General features: G+C 45.2%; 2 protein-coding genes across 2 annotated transcripts in view; both read right to left on the bottom strand.

The window, feature by feature from the left end:
* Positions 1-8,024, bottom strand: part of LOC116815557 (glutathione S-transferase-like) — a 22,256-nt gene extending 14,232 nt beyond the window's left edge. Inside the window, exon 1 of the mRNA XM_032764002.1 lies at positions 7,937-8,024. The gene's annotated coding sequence lies outside the window, so the exon portion shown is untranslated. The remainder of the gene's footprint in view (positions 1-7,936) is intronic.
* On the bottom strand, positions 1,598-15,364 carry LOC116815558 (glutathione S-transferase 3-like). The gene is made up of 7 exons (XM_032764004.2): positions 15,213-15,364; positions 13,910-14,008; positions 11,072-11,126; positions 9,748-9,880; positions 8,728-8,869; positions 7,937-8,068; positions 1,598-1,948 (listed from the first exon to the last, which is right to left on the bottom strand). Exons 2-7 carry the CDS (start codon positions 13,994-13,996, stop codon positions 1,826-1,828), a joined length of 672 nt encoding a protein of 223 aa, XP_032619895.1. The 5' UTR covers positions 13,997-14,008; positions 15,213-15,364; the 3' UTR covers positions 1,598-1,825.
* Between the last annotated feature and the right edge of the window lie 937 nt (positions 15,365-16,301).

Genomic DNA, 16,301 nt, shown 5'->3' on the forward strand with positions numbered 1-16,301 from the left:
TGCATGTCATGGCGTACAACATGTGTGGGCGGAGCACCCAGTCCATTAGATGCTGAAAGGTGGTCATGGCCAAAGGCATGATTTGAACTAAGGTACAGAAGGCTGTATTTTCCCTGGACTCAGCAGTCAAACCAGTGACACTTTCTGAGATCCAGGGTTGAAATATACTGGGCAGTCCTGTCTGTCAAGCAGCTTGTTGACCTGGGGAATCAGATAGGCATCCAATTTGGAAATAGCGTTTACCTTCCAAAAGTCAATACAAAAGTGGGTCAATCTGTTGTCCTTTGGCACCAATATGATGGGGCTCCACCATTCACTCTGGGATTACCCCTATATCTCCATCATCATCTGTAGCTCCTGCCAACATTTCCCACAGCTTTTACAGCAGGGGTTGAGGGTTTTCACAAACTTTCTTCCCTGGCTCAGTGTCTATATGGTGCTGTGCCAGGTGTGTATATTCTGGTTGTGCTGAGATGACCACACGGAAGGCTTCTATCAGCCATTGTAGCTGGTGTTCTCGCTCTGGCAAGAGTTCTCCTCCCAATGGTACAAGTCCAGAGACAGAATCAGTAATCCCCTGGAGATATAGCTCCGGTTCTGGTGGGTCTGGCACTATTAAGAGGGCCTCTTGCTCCCACCAGGCTTTAAGCAGTTTGATGTGATAGATTTGTGTTTCCTTACATCTCCTGGGCTGGTCTATCTTGTAGTTAATGGCCCCCACTTTCCTCACCACTGTGCCATCAGCTTTGACTCCGACACTGGGAGTAGTAGGACCCTATCCCCGGCTGCGAACTCTTTCAACCGGGCCCCTTTGTTGTAGGTGTGTTCTTGCTCGGCTCTCACCAAGTTCTCCTGGGTGAATGCACCTAGTCTCTCCAAGTCTTCCCACAGGTGAAACATGTACTAGACAATGCAAGAACTCCTTCCAGGTCTCTTGGGGGAGGTCCAGCACCCCTAGGAGTTGATATCCATTCAGGTGTTCAAGCAGGGAAAATTCTGTTGAGGCTTGCACATGCAATATTTTCTGAACTGCTTCCTAATTCCTATTTTTTGGTACTCATATCACAACTCATGGATGGCGAATAGAAGGGGCAGAAGCAACTAGTTCCAATGTTGTGGGTCTCTGGCTATGAATTTCAGCAGTAACTCCTTCAGGTTTCATTGAATCCTTCCACCAGTCCATCCATTTGGGGGTGGTAGATGGACTTCTTCAAAACTTGATCTTTAAAGGGACACACAGTTCTTTCATTAACTGGAATGTCTTATTAGTCCCTTGGTCCATTAGGGCCTCCTTGGGTTCTCCTACTCATGCATACACCTTCATCAGTTCAGGTGCCATATGGCTGGCAGTGGTTGATTGGAAAGGTATGACTTTGGGTTTTGGCTTCCTAGCCTACAGGCATGTGGAATATTTGGCACTTCCCATATTTACCTTCTTGGGCCAGCATTAGAGACCAGCATCAACCAATTCCCATTTGAGTGGAGGGTGGCAAGTAGTGTGAAGAATGTGTTCAGAACCCTGTAGAACCTGGTCCCCATTTCACACAAGACTTGCATCAAGACTAGACAGTGAAAAATAAACAGCAAGAGTAAGAAGTTTACTTCACAAGAAGACATTGATTTCACCTGAAGACATTCTCTTCACAGATTACTACCTTTTGATTGAATGCCATACTTCAGTGCACATGCAATATTTCCTGAACTGCTTCCTAATTCCTATTTTTTGGTATTCATATCATAACCAAAATACTTGATTTCTCTGAGCATTACATCTGTGTCTGCTAATGCTGAATGAAAATTTTTATTGCTATGATTTTAACTCTTTTTATAATTGCAAAACTTTATTCACAGTCTCTACAATTCTATCATCGGGTTCGGTCCTCCTTTGGCTTCCAGGTTGCAGAAATTTCTTAATTGTAGGGAGGTTACTTATTCTTGCTTTAAAAGCCTAAAATAAAGAGAACAGAGAAACAAAGAGTGAGGAGTCCTCCTGTCTTTATATCTGGCCTGTTGCCTTCTCCCTTTTTTGAGTAAACAAAGATAGGAATACATCAGGACTAGAGGAGCCTCCTTTGGACCCCAAAGATCATGTACCAATGTAGGCATCACTCCTGCAACTGCATCCATACAGAGGGATCCTTATAGTCCACTGTAGCTACATTTACTTCAATGGGTTCCATGACGTGCAAAGGTCCACCCAGGTGGATTCTGTTGCTCTACTGGGCACATGTTCATATATTTCAGCTTTGAAGCCAATCATCTTATATAAAGTATTGTCAGCCCAGCAGAAAAACTTTGACCATCAAGCCATCTATGCAAAAGTAAAAAAATTTTGAAACATAGTAGGCCCTGAATATAGATTTATATTTGTTTTCAGGTTAATTCTGCTTAAATCCATTTCCTCTGCACTGTAGATCTGCATTTTATTGGGGCAACCTTATTGACATCATTTATCATAAATGTTAATGGATTGTGAAATTACACTGCTGGGTGGAGTCACTCTGGTTTTCAATATGCCATTTTCTAAAATATGCAATTAGATATAATAAAATACCACTATTGCTTAGCACTACACAGCTTTTCAAACCATTGATCTCCAAGCATGTTACAAAGATGAGTAAGTATTTTACAGATGGAGAAACTGAATGTGACAATTTGGAGATAGTGTGACACGCTGTACCTCTAAATAGCATCCTGTAACCTCCCATATTTATCATTTGTATAGCGCTCTGATATTTCATAAAAAGCATGCCTGTAAGATATCATATGAAAGGTCATGATCTACTGAAACACGCTGTTCTGTCCAAATATGTTTATCATTAGTGTGTATAAAGTTATGACATTGTGCTGTATGGTTGTTACTGAAATCTGCTGTGAATTTGCTAGTGACATACAAAGAATCCCTGTGCAGGTAGATACTGACCTCCCACTAATCAACTGTATGACTCAACTACGCAAGCACCACACAATGGGAACTGCTTGATCTCTGTGACTCAGCAAAACCCACATGCCTGAGCTAGTGTCTGCTAGGCACACGGGCCAAGGGTATTGCAGCACACTCTGGCTCAAAACAGCAACCTGGAACTCCCATATTCACCACTATCATATAATTATGATATGTTTTAAACAAAATATGCCTGGTAAGGTATCATTTTAAAAGTCTTCATCTGTTGAACATTAATATCTTGTTGGATTATAGGTGTTATCATTGCATGTGAAGTGATGAAGTTTTGCTATGTGTGTGTCACTGAAATACACCTCTACCTCGATATAACGCTGTCCTCGGGAGCCAAAAAATCTTACTGCGTTATAGATGAAACTTATATCAAAGGTGCTTTGATCTGCCGGAGTGCACAGCCCCGCCCCCCCGGAGCACTGCTTTACTGCGTTACATCCGAATTCATGTTATATCAGGTCGCATTATGTTGGTGTAGAGGTGTATGTTGAGAAGTTGGGAACACCCACAACTAGCCTTTCATGTACAACAGTGGAGGAGCCAGACATGCTGATGGCCCAATAAAGGGAATCCACACTCTGAAGGGTCATCCCAGGAACTTATACAATGGAGACTTCTCAAAGACAGCACATAGACAATGGAGAATGCTTGACCCATGGAGGTGGACGGACCCCTATGTCACAAGCAAAGGCTCTTTCTAGCAAGATGCAAGAAACTATAAAAGGAAGTGACATAATCACCTAGCCTCATTCCCCCCACAACTCCACACCTGGAAACATGTCTGGAGGACAAAGACTGAAAGGGGGAAGGTTGTCCCGGGCTGGAGCAGAATTCCAGCCTGTGTATTGACAATCTGTAACCGGCTTGTACTATATATTAAAGGGACACTCTGCTTGATTCAAATCCTGTTTAGTTTAGAGAACTCAGATTGTGCGCTTATTTTTATTTTCTTTGGTAACCATCTCTATCTGTCATGCCTACCACTTATAATCACTTAAAATCCATCTTTCTGTAGGTTAATAAACCTGATTTATGTTTTACCTAAAACAGTGTATTTTGCCTGAAGCGCTTGGGAAACCTCAGCTCAAGAACAAAAACTGCTGCCTGTCCTCTCCACACTGAGTAGGGGCAGACTGGGTTATAAATGTATACTGGTCAGGCTCTTTGTTTCTCGCCTGGGTTTCTGGCTGGAACTCGGGCTCAGCCAAGGCAGGGCAGGAACCAGGGTGTGTTGCAGCATGGCAGGACTGGACTGGCTTTCTAGTCTTGAGTCACAAAAAGATCCTGGCTCTCAGGGGGAAGGCAGCTCCTCTCCAGCATCCTGGTCATCCCCTGCTGGGTTAAGCTAGTCATCTCTGGTGTGGGGCAACAGGTTCCAAATAGTGCCTGGGATGGGCTGTACTATAGTTGTGTCGAAGCCTGCCCAGTTCATCACAAAATGGACAGGTCACGTGTCTCCTACTGGATTATCTCCTTCTATCCCTTGTTTCAATGTACTTTCTCCTGAGCTGCTTTCTCTTTATCCAGCACTGATCGGTGTCTCATTTGTGATAGTTCACGGACATCTGTTTGGCAATGTCCACAAAAGACCCTTATTCTTGCGGCTGGCCACAAGAGCTTCTTGAACCAACACTTCTCCCCAGATGGTGATGAGATTCAGGTCTTAGAACAGCTCCAAGCAGTTGTATGAGACATGTTGTGGAACTTCTGGAGTGCTATCACACTTGTATCACATCAGAATAATGATACACTGGAATCCAAGAGCCAATGGTCAAAATCTGGCTCTATGCCACCTTTTAAAGGTGGGGAAGGGTCATCTTGGAAACTTGACACAAGGGCAGGAAAGGCACACTAGTAAACAGACAGGTCAATAATGGACAGCCTACAAAGAACTGTGAGATAGCTGTTGGAAGTGTATAAACAGTAGTGCTCAGCAATTGTGAACACACAAATCGAAACCTGAACTAATTCAATTTGAAGCAAACCTAGTCCATTTTGCAAAAGGTCTCCAGAATTCCTGATAAATAGAGAGTTAATGTACAGTGATGGGTTTCATTATGTGTACGCAAGTGTTTTCAAACCGGATTACCTTAATTTGATCTGGTTTTATTCCCCATGTAGACAAGCTCTATGTTAAGAAGTTGTGACATAATAATTAAGGGCCATCACTGTGGAATGACTCTTCCTTACTGAGTCTTCTACCAGCAGGCTTTGAATGTCTATCAACATAGAAACCTGCAACACATGGAGAACCAGGGAACAGAACTGATTTTAAAAGGGAGGATTCCCTAAGCAAGGGCTGGGGGAGGCAGGAAGGAGCATTCCAACCCCAGAAGCAAGACAGCCAGGCCAATAAGATGTGAAGATCTGCCTGGCCTAAGGACCAAAGTCAGGAGTCTCAGGGTGGTGAGATCAGGAGTACTGTGTTTGCTATTTTCCATAGATCTGTAACTGTCTTGTGCATCAGCAAGTCCTCTGCTAAGCTTATGTTCATTGCTTTACTGCCACATGGTCCATCAAGGGATCAACTAACATTCCTGAATCTCAGGGCCAGGGATGCCCCCTTCAGCTGCATCGGGGAACCAGTACTCACACCTGGTTAGTCTATCAGGCTTCCTGTCTTATGACTGAGCAACTGAGCAAGCAGTAGCTCAGACTTCCTGCCTGAGTGCTGAGCAAATCAACAGTCTGTTGCTCAGGCCTCCTGGCCTAAGGGCTAGCGCTCATCCACCCCCGAGTGTGGGGCTAGGGGCAGCGGGACCTGGGCATACCCTGCTTGACCAAGTCCCAGCCCAGGGCCCTAGAAGCGATGGGTGATGTGACACAGGATTGACAGGGAAAATGAGGTTGCTGTCTTGCCTCCCAGCAACACAACAGGATCAATGTCTCTTATTCCTGGGCTACTTCCTACCACATCTGGTGGGGCTGCTTCATGGCTGCTGGGCCCTAGTTCCCAGTCTCCTTGCCAGGTGCTTTGCTCTCCTCTCCCTCATTGGGTTTCTCCATCTCCTGGGGCAGTGGTTTGCCTTCTCTCCAACTGGCTCCAGAAGGTCATTGCCCACCACAGCCAGGCATGGACGCTGCAGGCTATTCGGCTCCCTCAGAAGGATGTCTGGCTCCTTCCCTGGTCTGGCCCCAACTGAGCTGCAAGGGGGATGGGGTGGGGTTAGCTGAACCCAACAGGGTGAGCTAACCCCCTCTGCACTGGAAAGAAGCCACACCGCTTAAAGTCGTCATGGTTAACGTTGTTTCATTATGTTGCTGATCAATTAGAGAACATACTCATTTAAACTTGCGCAATGCTCCCTTATAACGTTGTTTGGCAGCTGCCTGCTTTGTTCACAGCTTGCAGGAAGAGCAGCCTGTTGGAGCTAGCTGGTGGGGGCTTGGAGCCAAGGTGGGTCGGCAGCCCCTCATCAGCTCCCCTAAGTTCCCTGTGTGGCAGACACCGAGCAGGCTATCAATTGCCAGGCAATTCAGCAGTCACTCCCCTCACTGCCATCTGCTGCTCCTGCCCTCTGTCTTGGAGCTGCTCCTGGGAGCCTCCTGCTTGCTGTGCAAGGGGTGGGAGAGAAAGAGGGGTGCTAATGTTAAGGTGTCCCCCTTCCCTGCCTCCCCACTCCTGCCCCCCATCTCCACAGGGGGAGAGGGGAGGATGACATGACAGGGCTCAGGACAGAAGAAGCTTGCTGGCAGCAGCTGCTGTCTCAACTTGCTCATTTACTTAAAAAGGCAGTGTACTTAGAGTGGGGTCAGGGTACTTAAAGAGGTAATGTGTGTGTCTCTGTCTCTCTCTGCCATGCTATCTCCCCTCCATCCATTCGTGCTGCCTTGTAGAGTGTGAGGCTACATTAACAACATGTTAAACCTCGAGGGCTCAGCCGAGTACTAGTTCATCATTTAGCAGTAAGGCATTCCCTGGGAAATAACCCACCCTCTTCCACTCACTGACTTCACCACCTCAACCAAGCTTCACAATCATCACTGGTATGCACAGTATTAAACTGTTTAAAACTTATACTGTGTATATGTGTGTGAATATATAAATATAAAATATTGTCTTTTGTCTGACAAAAAAAAATTCCCTGGAACCTAACTCCCGCATTTACATTAATTTTTATGGGGAAATTGGATTCGCTAAACATCATTTCATTTAAAGTATCATTTTTCAGGAACATAACTACATTAAATGAGGAGTTACTGTATCAAACCGGCTCCCACAGACACATGGATTCTGGAGGGAATGTGTCTAAGCAACTGGGGGGCTTGGAAGAGCTGTGGCACTGATTCTAGGATCTAGGTGGCCAAACTGTGGTGGTCCCACTGTCCAAGAAGGGTTTCAGACATGGGGTGTGCCCCCGAGAGACTGAAAGCTAGGATCAGTGCTCAATCACTACTCAGACCTAGAGGTCTTGAAAGCATATTGGATTCATCAGTCAGATCCAATCACAACAGACTGTTGTCCATCCAAAGAGTGGGTCTCACCCAGGTTGTGATGCTGATGCTCAAAGAGATGAACATATGACTTACCCAAGGACACAGTGAGTCAGTGGTAGATTTGGGAATAGACACAAGGTCTTCTGAATCTGATGCCCATGCATCTTTGTAAGGAGATAGAAGGGGCTTAGGATAGTATATTGTGTACTTGGGTGCACACTGTAATCTGTGAGGGGACTGCTATCTGGGGTGAGGGCAGGTATACTGCTCAAAGCATAGGTAACTGCATTCTTAGTTATGGTGGAGGTAAGTTACTAGGGTGCAATTCAGAATTGCCAAGTCAGGGATCCGACCTCATTGCCTCTTACAAGCACCACTGCTGAGTTTAATATTGCATTACAATTTGTGAAATGTGTGTAAATTATTGTGCTAAATAAATAGCCATATTAAAACTGAAAGCATTGCATATCACTGCTCAACGGGCATATTGGAAGTCTGTGTGTGTGTGTCATATTACTTGTTGATCTGCCCACCTAAAATTACCTGTAATAGAGGAAATTCTGAGAGAACAGTGGGCTCATACTCTTCAATCATTAAAATGGATTCAAGCACTTGTACATCTGCCCTGCTGAGCTGGTTGCCAACAAGAAAATCTTGTCCATGATCTTTTAAAACCTATATATGAGAAAAATATATATTTTTGGGCACAAATAGACGACATATTGGATAAATAAAACCACTAAACAGTCTGACATTTTTCACAGCAAATTCATTTAACATCTGTTTCATTTGCAAAAATTATATATATAAACCAGGACAGCAAAACTACCATACTAGTGGCATTGAGAAAATCCATCAGTCTTTATATGGGTCCCTTTTCCACAAGAAGATCCATATGCATGACCTAATGCATTCGTGCAGAGCCCCACTGAAACCAACATCTGACTGAAGCCAGTGGGACTATGTGCAGGAATAGGGGTCCATCCGTACAGACCCAGTTTCAGGACTGGGGCCCAAGTCATCATGCAGAAGAAAAGGCACTTCACTCTCTCATGAGACAGAGAACAGTCATATGAACATACATGGCTGACGACAGGTGGAAGACATCAAGGCCATTGCAACTGCTTTTCGTCCTCCTTTCCTCCTCTTTATTCAATAGTTTATGGCCCCATTTTACAGATGGGGGAACAGCAGCAGAGAGAGTTGCCTAAGAGAACACTTGATGTTTTTTAAAAAAATAGGATCTAATGTAAAAAACAAAAACTCACATTCTCCCCCTCCCCCATTTCCCACCCTCTGTCCAACTATTGCAATGTTCTGTAGCTGCCATATACCTTCTCATACACTGGGAAGTATCTGTTGGTTGCTCTCTGAATCATTAAGGCAAAATTCTTCTCCTTTTCCTCAGGAGATGAGAAAGGGTAAAGCATGATCATTTCATTCAGGTCCATTGTTCCTTCAACATACATATCAATCCTGCCATAAAAATGGTAAGTGAAGAAATTTCAATGATTAATTTACTAAGTCATTCTGCTGCATGATGCTACAATGCCTTTATATGAAGGCCACACCCAAGCAGCAGAGCATCTGTCACCTGGGGAGTGAATCTCTGCCTGCAAGGGAGTGAGGGCATGGCGGAGGAATGGCAAAGCTCAGATTTTTGAATGAGCTTTCCCAAACTAAATAGTTTTTTAAAAATTGTGTGGAAAGGGAAAGAGAGATTCTGAAGGTCGAATATCCTTGTTTAAAAGAATAATTACAAAACCTGCCCCAATACAGTAGTAATGAGCTCAAAAAAATAAACAAAAACTGGTGGATAGAGGCTACAGCCCTCGGTCTGCCACTCATTGTGTGCGAGTGCACTGGCTCATCTTCTTCGAGCTCATGAAGTAAACGGAGCCCTGCCTGGGCTCAGAAGTCTGCCCACAGGTCCTGATCCTGCAATCAGAAAATCACTTCAGTTTAGCTGCTCTAACTTTTCTATCATCATTTTGGAAACGGCTCGAAGGAGATGTGACAGGCCTCCTCTGAACAGGCACATAATAACAGAAATGGTTCACTTCAGAGGAGGGAGTAAAAGTTATTTGTATATTGACAGAATTTCCAGAGGAACGGCAAGTTAGATGGTCCAGTTCAGAAAAGATCCTATCAGAAATCATCCTGCATCTAAAGACTAAATCAAATATATAAAAAAGATAATTGGAAGGATGATTTCATTTCCACAGAAATGAGAGAGTCCTCATTTTTGTTAATTTGAATACACAGTTTTCTTTTCATTTTCAAATAAGTATTTTTCATTTTATCTAAAGCAGCTTTTAAAAAATACTATGATACAGTCTGTTATGGTACAGTACAGTGCTCTCTCCTTTATGTCCTTCCCATAGAGGTTGTGTTTCCCTGCTATGTAGTTGAGAATGGCTCTGGTCTGCACCAACTTCATCTCATCGATTTCTACCATGGGCACTTGTTGAAACAGCAGGGCTCCATCTTTGGAAAGGAAAAGAAATTGAGTCATTTAGTTCCTGTAAATTGTCTGATCATTGCCCTCGGATTGAGATAAATGACATTTCTTCAGCTGCCACTTAGACCATTGTCTTGGAGTGTATTGATTCCTGAACCTAAAATTCTACAGAATTTTTCACAGACATATAAAATGCATGCCAGTGCTAGCTTTTGCATTTGACTCTATCAGAAAAGCATCAGTAAGGGATATAAACACCTGTGTAGCCACACAGCTACCAACCAGCAGCATGTCTGGAAATTGAGATATTTAACTTATTTTTTCTGAAGTCAACTTCCACATACTCTGACTAAACTGCTTCCAAATCAAAGCTTCGTTTTTGTGACAGAAGAATAGGAATGTCACGTTGTAAAATGCACATTTTTCAACCTAATCACTCCCTTGCAGAGCTTAACCTATAACTATCCCCTAATTCTCCTTTTAGAGATTCACCATAAGAGATGCAGATGTGATTCGGTTAACTGTGGGGCCCCCATCAAGTTATAAGGAGACCTATATATTTATATATACATTTAATATAAGACAGATGTGTCCTACAAAACATAGAACATTATGTTGTGAGAGTGCCACTAAATAATGACACTTTGCAATGTGATAGTGCTATACTATTGTGTCTATAGCAGTGGTGGGCAACCTGCGGCCTGCAGGCTGCACGCAGCCTGTCAGGGTAATCCGCTGGCAGACCGCCAGACAGTTTGTTTACATTTGCATGGCCGCCTGCAGCTCCCAGTGGCTGCAGTTTGCCATTCCCGGCCAATGGGAGCTGCGGGAAGCGGCCCGGGCCACAGGGACGTGCTAGCCGCAGCTTCCCGCAGCTCCCATTGGCCAGGAACGGCGAATCGCGGCCACTGGGAGTTGCAGGTGGCCGTGCAAATGTAAACAAACTTTCTGATGGCCTGCCAGTGGATTACCCTGACAGGCCATGTGAGGTCTGCGGGCCACAGGTTACCCACCACTGATCTACAGTATATCTGTGCTGCTTATTTGAGCCCTTAAAACCAGCTCCGGTTTTGGATATGTAGATCCACACTTTTGCAAGAGAGCAAAATAGTAGTGGATCAAATGTGTGACACAGAAGCTGCTTGTCTATGTCCAACGATATGACTCCAGAAAGCAGAACCTAAGAGGATAATTTAGCTGTTATTCTGCAGGCTTACCCTGAAGTAACTTTTCATATTGTTCTCTCGTTTCCAAATATTCAGCTTCTTCAAACTGGAAAACAAAGGGACAAGAGGAACTAAATAGCTATATCTCAGAAATCATAAGTGAAGATTTTAGGGGATGTTTGCTTAATAGCTTCTCATAAAGGGATTAATATAGGAAACGCATCCCAAAATATCCAACGTGAGACGAGAAGGATCTAATGAGGCAGGGAATGACATAAATAAAAGTTCTTGCTGCTATTACTCTGTACCCCACTTGATCTCATCAGGTTCATTACCTCAAACTCAAATATGGTTAAGATCCCCTTGGAAACACAGAACAATTCTTGGGAGTCAGGGATCATCAGAATGTTTAACATTGTACAATCCCTGCAGTTATACTGTGCAGCTAAACACTTCAGGGATCTGTTAGCATAAAAACTGATGGCAAGTGGTATCAGTGTTTCAGCAGCAGCCATCTAAGCTTCTTTTCTGTTATCATGTTTAACAGATAGACAAACATAATTCTGTGTAAGAATTCTTCACAAGCTTACTTGGAAACTAAATCCGCTAACATCCAGTTATGTAAGCCTTGCTGGGTGCTGTTAGCACAGTGACTAAGAGGAAAGTGTGGAAAGCAGAATGTACACTAAACTACTCCTAGGGGAATTCTGCACAAAAAAATAAAAATTCTGTGCACAATATTTTAAAATTCAGCATATTTTGCCAAAATAATGCAATATAATCACTCTGGTTTCAATTATTTTGGTAATTTATTTAAACTACAATACAATGGATGGAGAATGGGAGTAGAGAGCATTGGAGGAAATCCCCAACCCCGCTTTCCTACTAGTAATATAGCTAGGTTTGACCCTTTATTCTAGTTATTAGTCAACTAATATATGCAGCCATATGCTCAGTGTTACATCATCGGCAACTGAAGAGCAAGTGAGGACTGGGGAATCAAACTCACAATTTATATTGGCTACTGACCATCTCCAGAAAGATCTGATAGGAATTTTTTTCAATCCAAAAATTTAGACCAGTTTTAATCACTAAAGCACCATAAGCATTTATAAGGCCATACTGTTCTTTACACTGCTTTGGCAATGTAAAGGAGCCTTAAAACTTTAACACCTGTTTTATACTTGTGGGGGAATTCACAAAGACAGTGGGAACAATTCACTAGGCAGGCAGGCTGCTACATTCTGCTCTGCCTGAGGGGACAGAGCCTGCCCCATGCCTACCTCCTCAGAAACACTCCGAAGCCCTGCCTCTCCAAGCCAAGTGTGCTGCAATAGCGTGCGGGAGGGCCAGAGGGTCTCTCTCACACACACCTGGCAGGCCAGTGGTGATTTACATCTAAACCGGCTGTTCTGGGCACCCAAACCAACCTGTGTGCGCAGCTGGGGAGGGGCACATGACCACTCTTGTGGCTTCCCTTTGCTTCCCCATCAGAAGTCATTTTTCTGCTGGGAAGCAAAGAAATCTGTGAGAGACATGAATTCTGCGCACGTGCAGTGACACAAAATTCCCCCAGGAGTACTAAGTCCCGGGTTTTTCCTGCCTTATGGGACAAAGATGACCTTGTAGCTAGGACTCAGGAATCAGAGTTGGGAGATCTGTATTCTACTGGCTCTGGCAGAAACGTCCTGTATGATCTCAGGCAAGCGTTTAGGAAACGGTGAAACAGGGTACATCTAAACTGCGAAAAATCCCTCTGTCAGTGAGTCTCAGAGCTCAGGTCAACTTTCTCAGGCTCGTGGGGCTCACGCTGCAAGGCTTAATATAGCAGTGTAGACATTTCTGCTTGGGCTATAACCTTGGGCTCTGAAACTTGGTGAGGGGGGAGGGTCTTGGAGCCCAGACTTCACTCTAAGCCTGAATGTCTACACTGCTATTTTCAGTCCCCTAGCAGGAGCCCTTCAAGCCTGAGTCATTTACCTGGGCTCTGAGACTTCGTGCCATGGGTTTCCTTTTTGTTGTGTATACATACCCAATGATGCCTGCCTACCAACCTGACTGTTCTGGGAGTCTGGATTTGCTGATGTTTGTGAAGCACTTTGAGATCCTTGGGTGGAGGGTGCTCTAGAACAGGGGTTCCCAAACTTTTTCCCTGAGGCCCACTTGTACAGCTGCAATATGTACTATGGCCTACTATTAACATGCAACTGTCAGGGAGAGAGGCTCCGTGAGAGGTGTGTGCCTTCTTCAGCTGCCTTCCAAGTGCCTTGAGCTGGTCACCTGGTACCCGCTGCCCAGGAACAAGGGAAGGGCTCGCAGGCTGCCAGCGCTGGGCAGAGCCAGGCCCTTGGGTCGGGCTCAGCCATTACCTTCATGGTCTCAATCACAGCATTGTCCAGGCAGAAACAGAGCGGCATAGCTGAGCCCCAGATTGCGGGAATGGTCACAAACCCTCCAGCCTCCTCCACTCACCCTGGAAGCTGCTGCCTCTTGGGGCCAACCCCTTCTTCTCAACCTCCACTCACCAGCTCCGCTTTGCCCTCTGCCACCTGCCAGGGGCGCTGGGATTCTCCAGCCCTAGGAGGGGGTAATCGCCAGCTGCCACTCCACCAATGTATACAGTTTGGGGGGCAACACCCTCCCCCCCAAACCCTTCCAACTCCAGCCACGGCAGACCACCTGAGACAGTGTCACAGCCCACCTCTGGGCTGCAGCCCACAGTTTGGGAACCTCTGTTATAGAAGTCTTATTCTGTTTACCTAGGGGCACATGATCACTCATGTCCTGCTGGGTTCAGAACTGCGGATCCAGCTTCAGTGAGTTAAAACTTGGAAAAATCTTTTCAATCAAACAGTCTCTATAAGATATCTTAATACGTTATGAACAAACCTCAACCCCAGCTGTTGCCAACAGCCATCTTATCGTTTCCATTCGGCCTCTTCCATTAAAGTAGTAAAGCCTGGGTTTTGTAGTCATGATTTGGATTTCCTGACAAGGAAAGCAAGGAAAAACCATTTTGCACAGTTCTAAAATTTTTTTTCAGTTGTCCATAGATCAAAACAGAACTTTTTTATGTGAATTTGTTTTGGGAGAATGTTAGAGGTTGTGAGCTTATATTTAAAATATACCAACACTACCTTATAAAGCATACCCAAAAATCACCTCCGTGGCTTAATGAATATTATGGCAAGGGCAGAAAAAATGATGTGCAGAAGGGAGCCTGATTCTGGCTTAATATGCATTGCTTGGAAGATGCCAAATTAGTCCTACCTGATTGCAGAAGTAAAGCCTAATGCCAATGTTTTCAAACTTACCTGCCTAACAGTAAATACCCAAATAAACATCCCGTTGTTTTTTCAACTAGAGCTGCCAGTGCTCAGAAACTTTGAACTATCAGCTAGCATATTATTGCCCCTACATTCCAATGCTTCACATCATTTCTGACACACACTGTAACAAACCATGTAGATAAGAGTAGCATAATATTCTTCCAGTAACTATGCAATATAAAAATCATATCACTGACTATAAACCAAGGCACGTATTTATTAATTGCAGCTGGGAGTATGGAAGAGGAGGGGTAGCAAAAGCAAACACCCCCCCCCTTTCCTTTTAAGATACTCTCTAGCGGTTCATTTAGTTTAGGCATTGAAGGGTTATTAGTTCCTGTCTCTTTAAAGTTTTCCAAATGCTGAAAGTGGGTTACGTAGAAATGGGCCAGACTAGTTTTAAACAGAGCTGCGCTCTAATATGGCCGCCTCACTGTATCTTTGCCAGCAGCTGTTTTCTTTGCCAAGATTTCAGTGACAAAAACGAAGGCTTACTAAAGCAGGTCTGCAGCATTCGGGGAAAATGGCAAGGGCGTTTCCTCTGACGCACACCCAGGAGTCAGGGAGCAGAGAGGGAGGGGATTTTTATTTTTGTGCATCTGATCGCTGTAGCTTTTACTGCTGTCTCAGGGCCGCCCCGGGGGGAGGGGAAGTGGGGCAATTTGCCTCAGGCCCCCACGAGAGTTTTTCGGGGTCCAGGCTCCGGGGGCCCTGAAAAACTCTCGCGGGGCCCGGGCCCCCGGAGCGTCTTTGGCTGCAGTTGGGCGGCCCCGCTGTCTGTCCCACACGTTCTGCCTGGTGCACGCAGAGAAAACAGACCCTCTGTACCTGGCTTCCCTTCCAGCTCGCTCCCACTTGCTCACCTCTTGTCTTCCCCTTCCCGCGTGCTCTCTTCTCACTCAGCAAACTAAACGCTGCCTCCCTCCTCTGAGATTCCTTCCTGCTTGCCCCTCCCCACTGCCGACCCTGGACTTTCACTGCCTCCGGGGGAAGGGAAGAGCAATTGGACTGCCTTTGCTGTAAGTAGAGCCTGCTGCTCCATTCAAGCCCAACAGGTTAGAATTTAAGGAAACTGCCTGCATGTACACCTCAGTACAAGCCTGTTCCAGTTTGTGGCTGTCTCAGCTGTTTTCCTTCTCAAACGAAATATGCTTTCAAGTTATGAGATTGTAGCTCCACCTCCTGACTCCTCAGTCAGACAGGGGCTTGATCCACCTTCCCTTGAAATCTGTGAGAAGTCTGGCATTGAGAGTTACACTGGGGCAGGAAGGAAAGGAAATGGACCCGTCTTTTAACAAAGAAACCTAGCTAACCCTTATCTGACTCTCACAAGCCAAGGACATAAGAATGGCCACAATGGGTCAGACCACAAGTCCATCTGGCCCACTATCCTGTCCTCGGACAGCAGCCAGTGTCAGGTGCTTCAGAGGGAATGACCAGAACAGGGCAATCATTGAGCGATCCATCTCCAGGGCCGGTTCTAGGCACCAGAGTTCCAAGCATGTGCTTGGGGCAGCCCTTTTCAAGGGGCAGGATTCTGGCTCTTTGGGAGCAGCACTTTTCAAGAAGGTGGCACTCTGGCTTTTTTTTTCCCCCTTGGGGCAGCAAAAAACCTGGAGCCAGCCTTGTCCATCCCGTCATCCACTGCCTGCTTCTGGTAATCAGAGGTTTAGGGACACCCAGAGCATGGGTTCCCTCTCTGACCCTAACCCTCCTCCAGTCCACACAATGAAACCTCTGACCTGAGGTTAGAGGTCCTTTCATCCCAGGCTAGATGGGAGTGTAGTTTAGAGGCAGAAGGACAGACAAGTTGTCCCCCAATTCAGTGGGAAAAAGTCATAGAGTGGCTCATATATGCCTCCCAGAAGTCCTAGTGATGCCTGAAGGGGAGTGCAGCAGCAGTGAGGACACTGGAATTTGACTGTGGTTTTGCAGTGTGGCTGCTCACACCT

The sequence above is a fragment of the Chelonoidis abingdonii genome, chromosome 3 (genome assembly GCF_003597395.2).
Source record: "Chelonoidis abingdonii isolate Lonesome George chromosome 3, CheloAbing_2.0, whole genome shotgun sequence".
Taxonomy (NCBI): domain Eukaryota; kingdom Metazoa; phylum Chordata; order Testudines; family Testudinidae; genus Chelonoidis; species Chelonoidis abingdonii.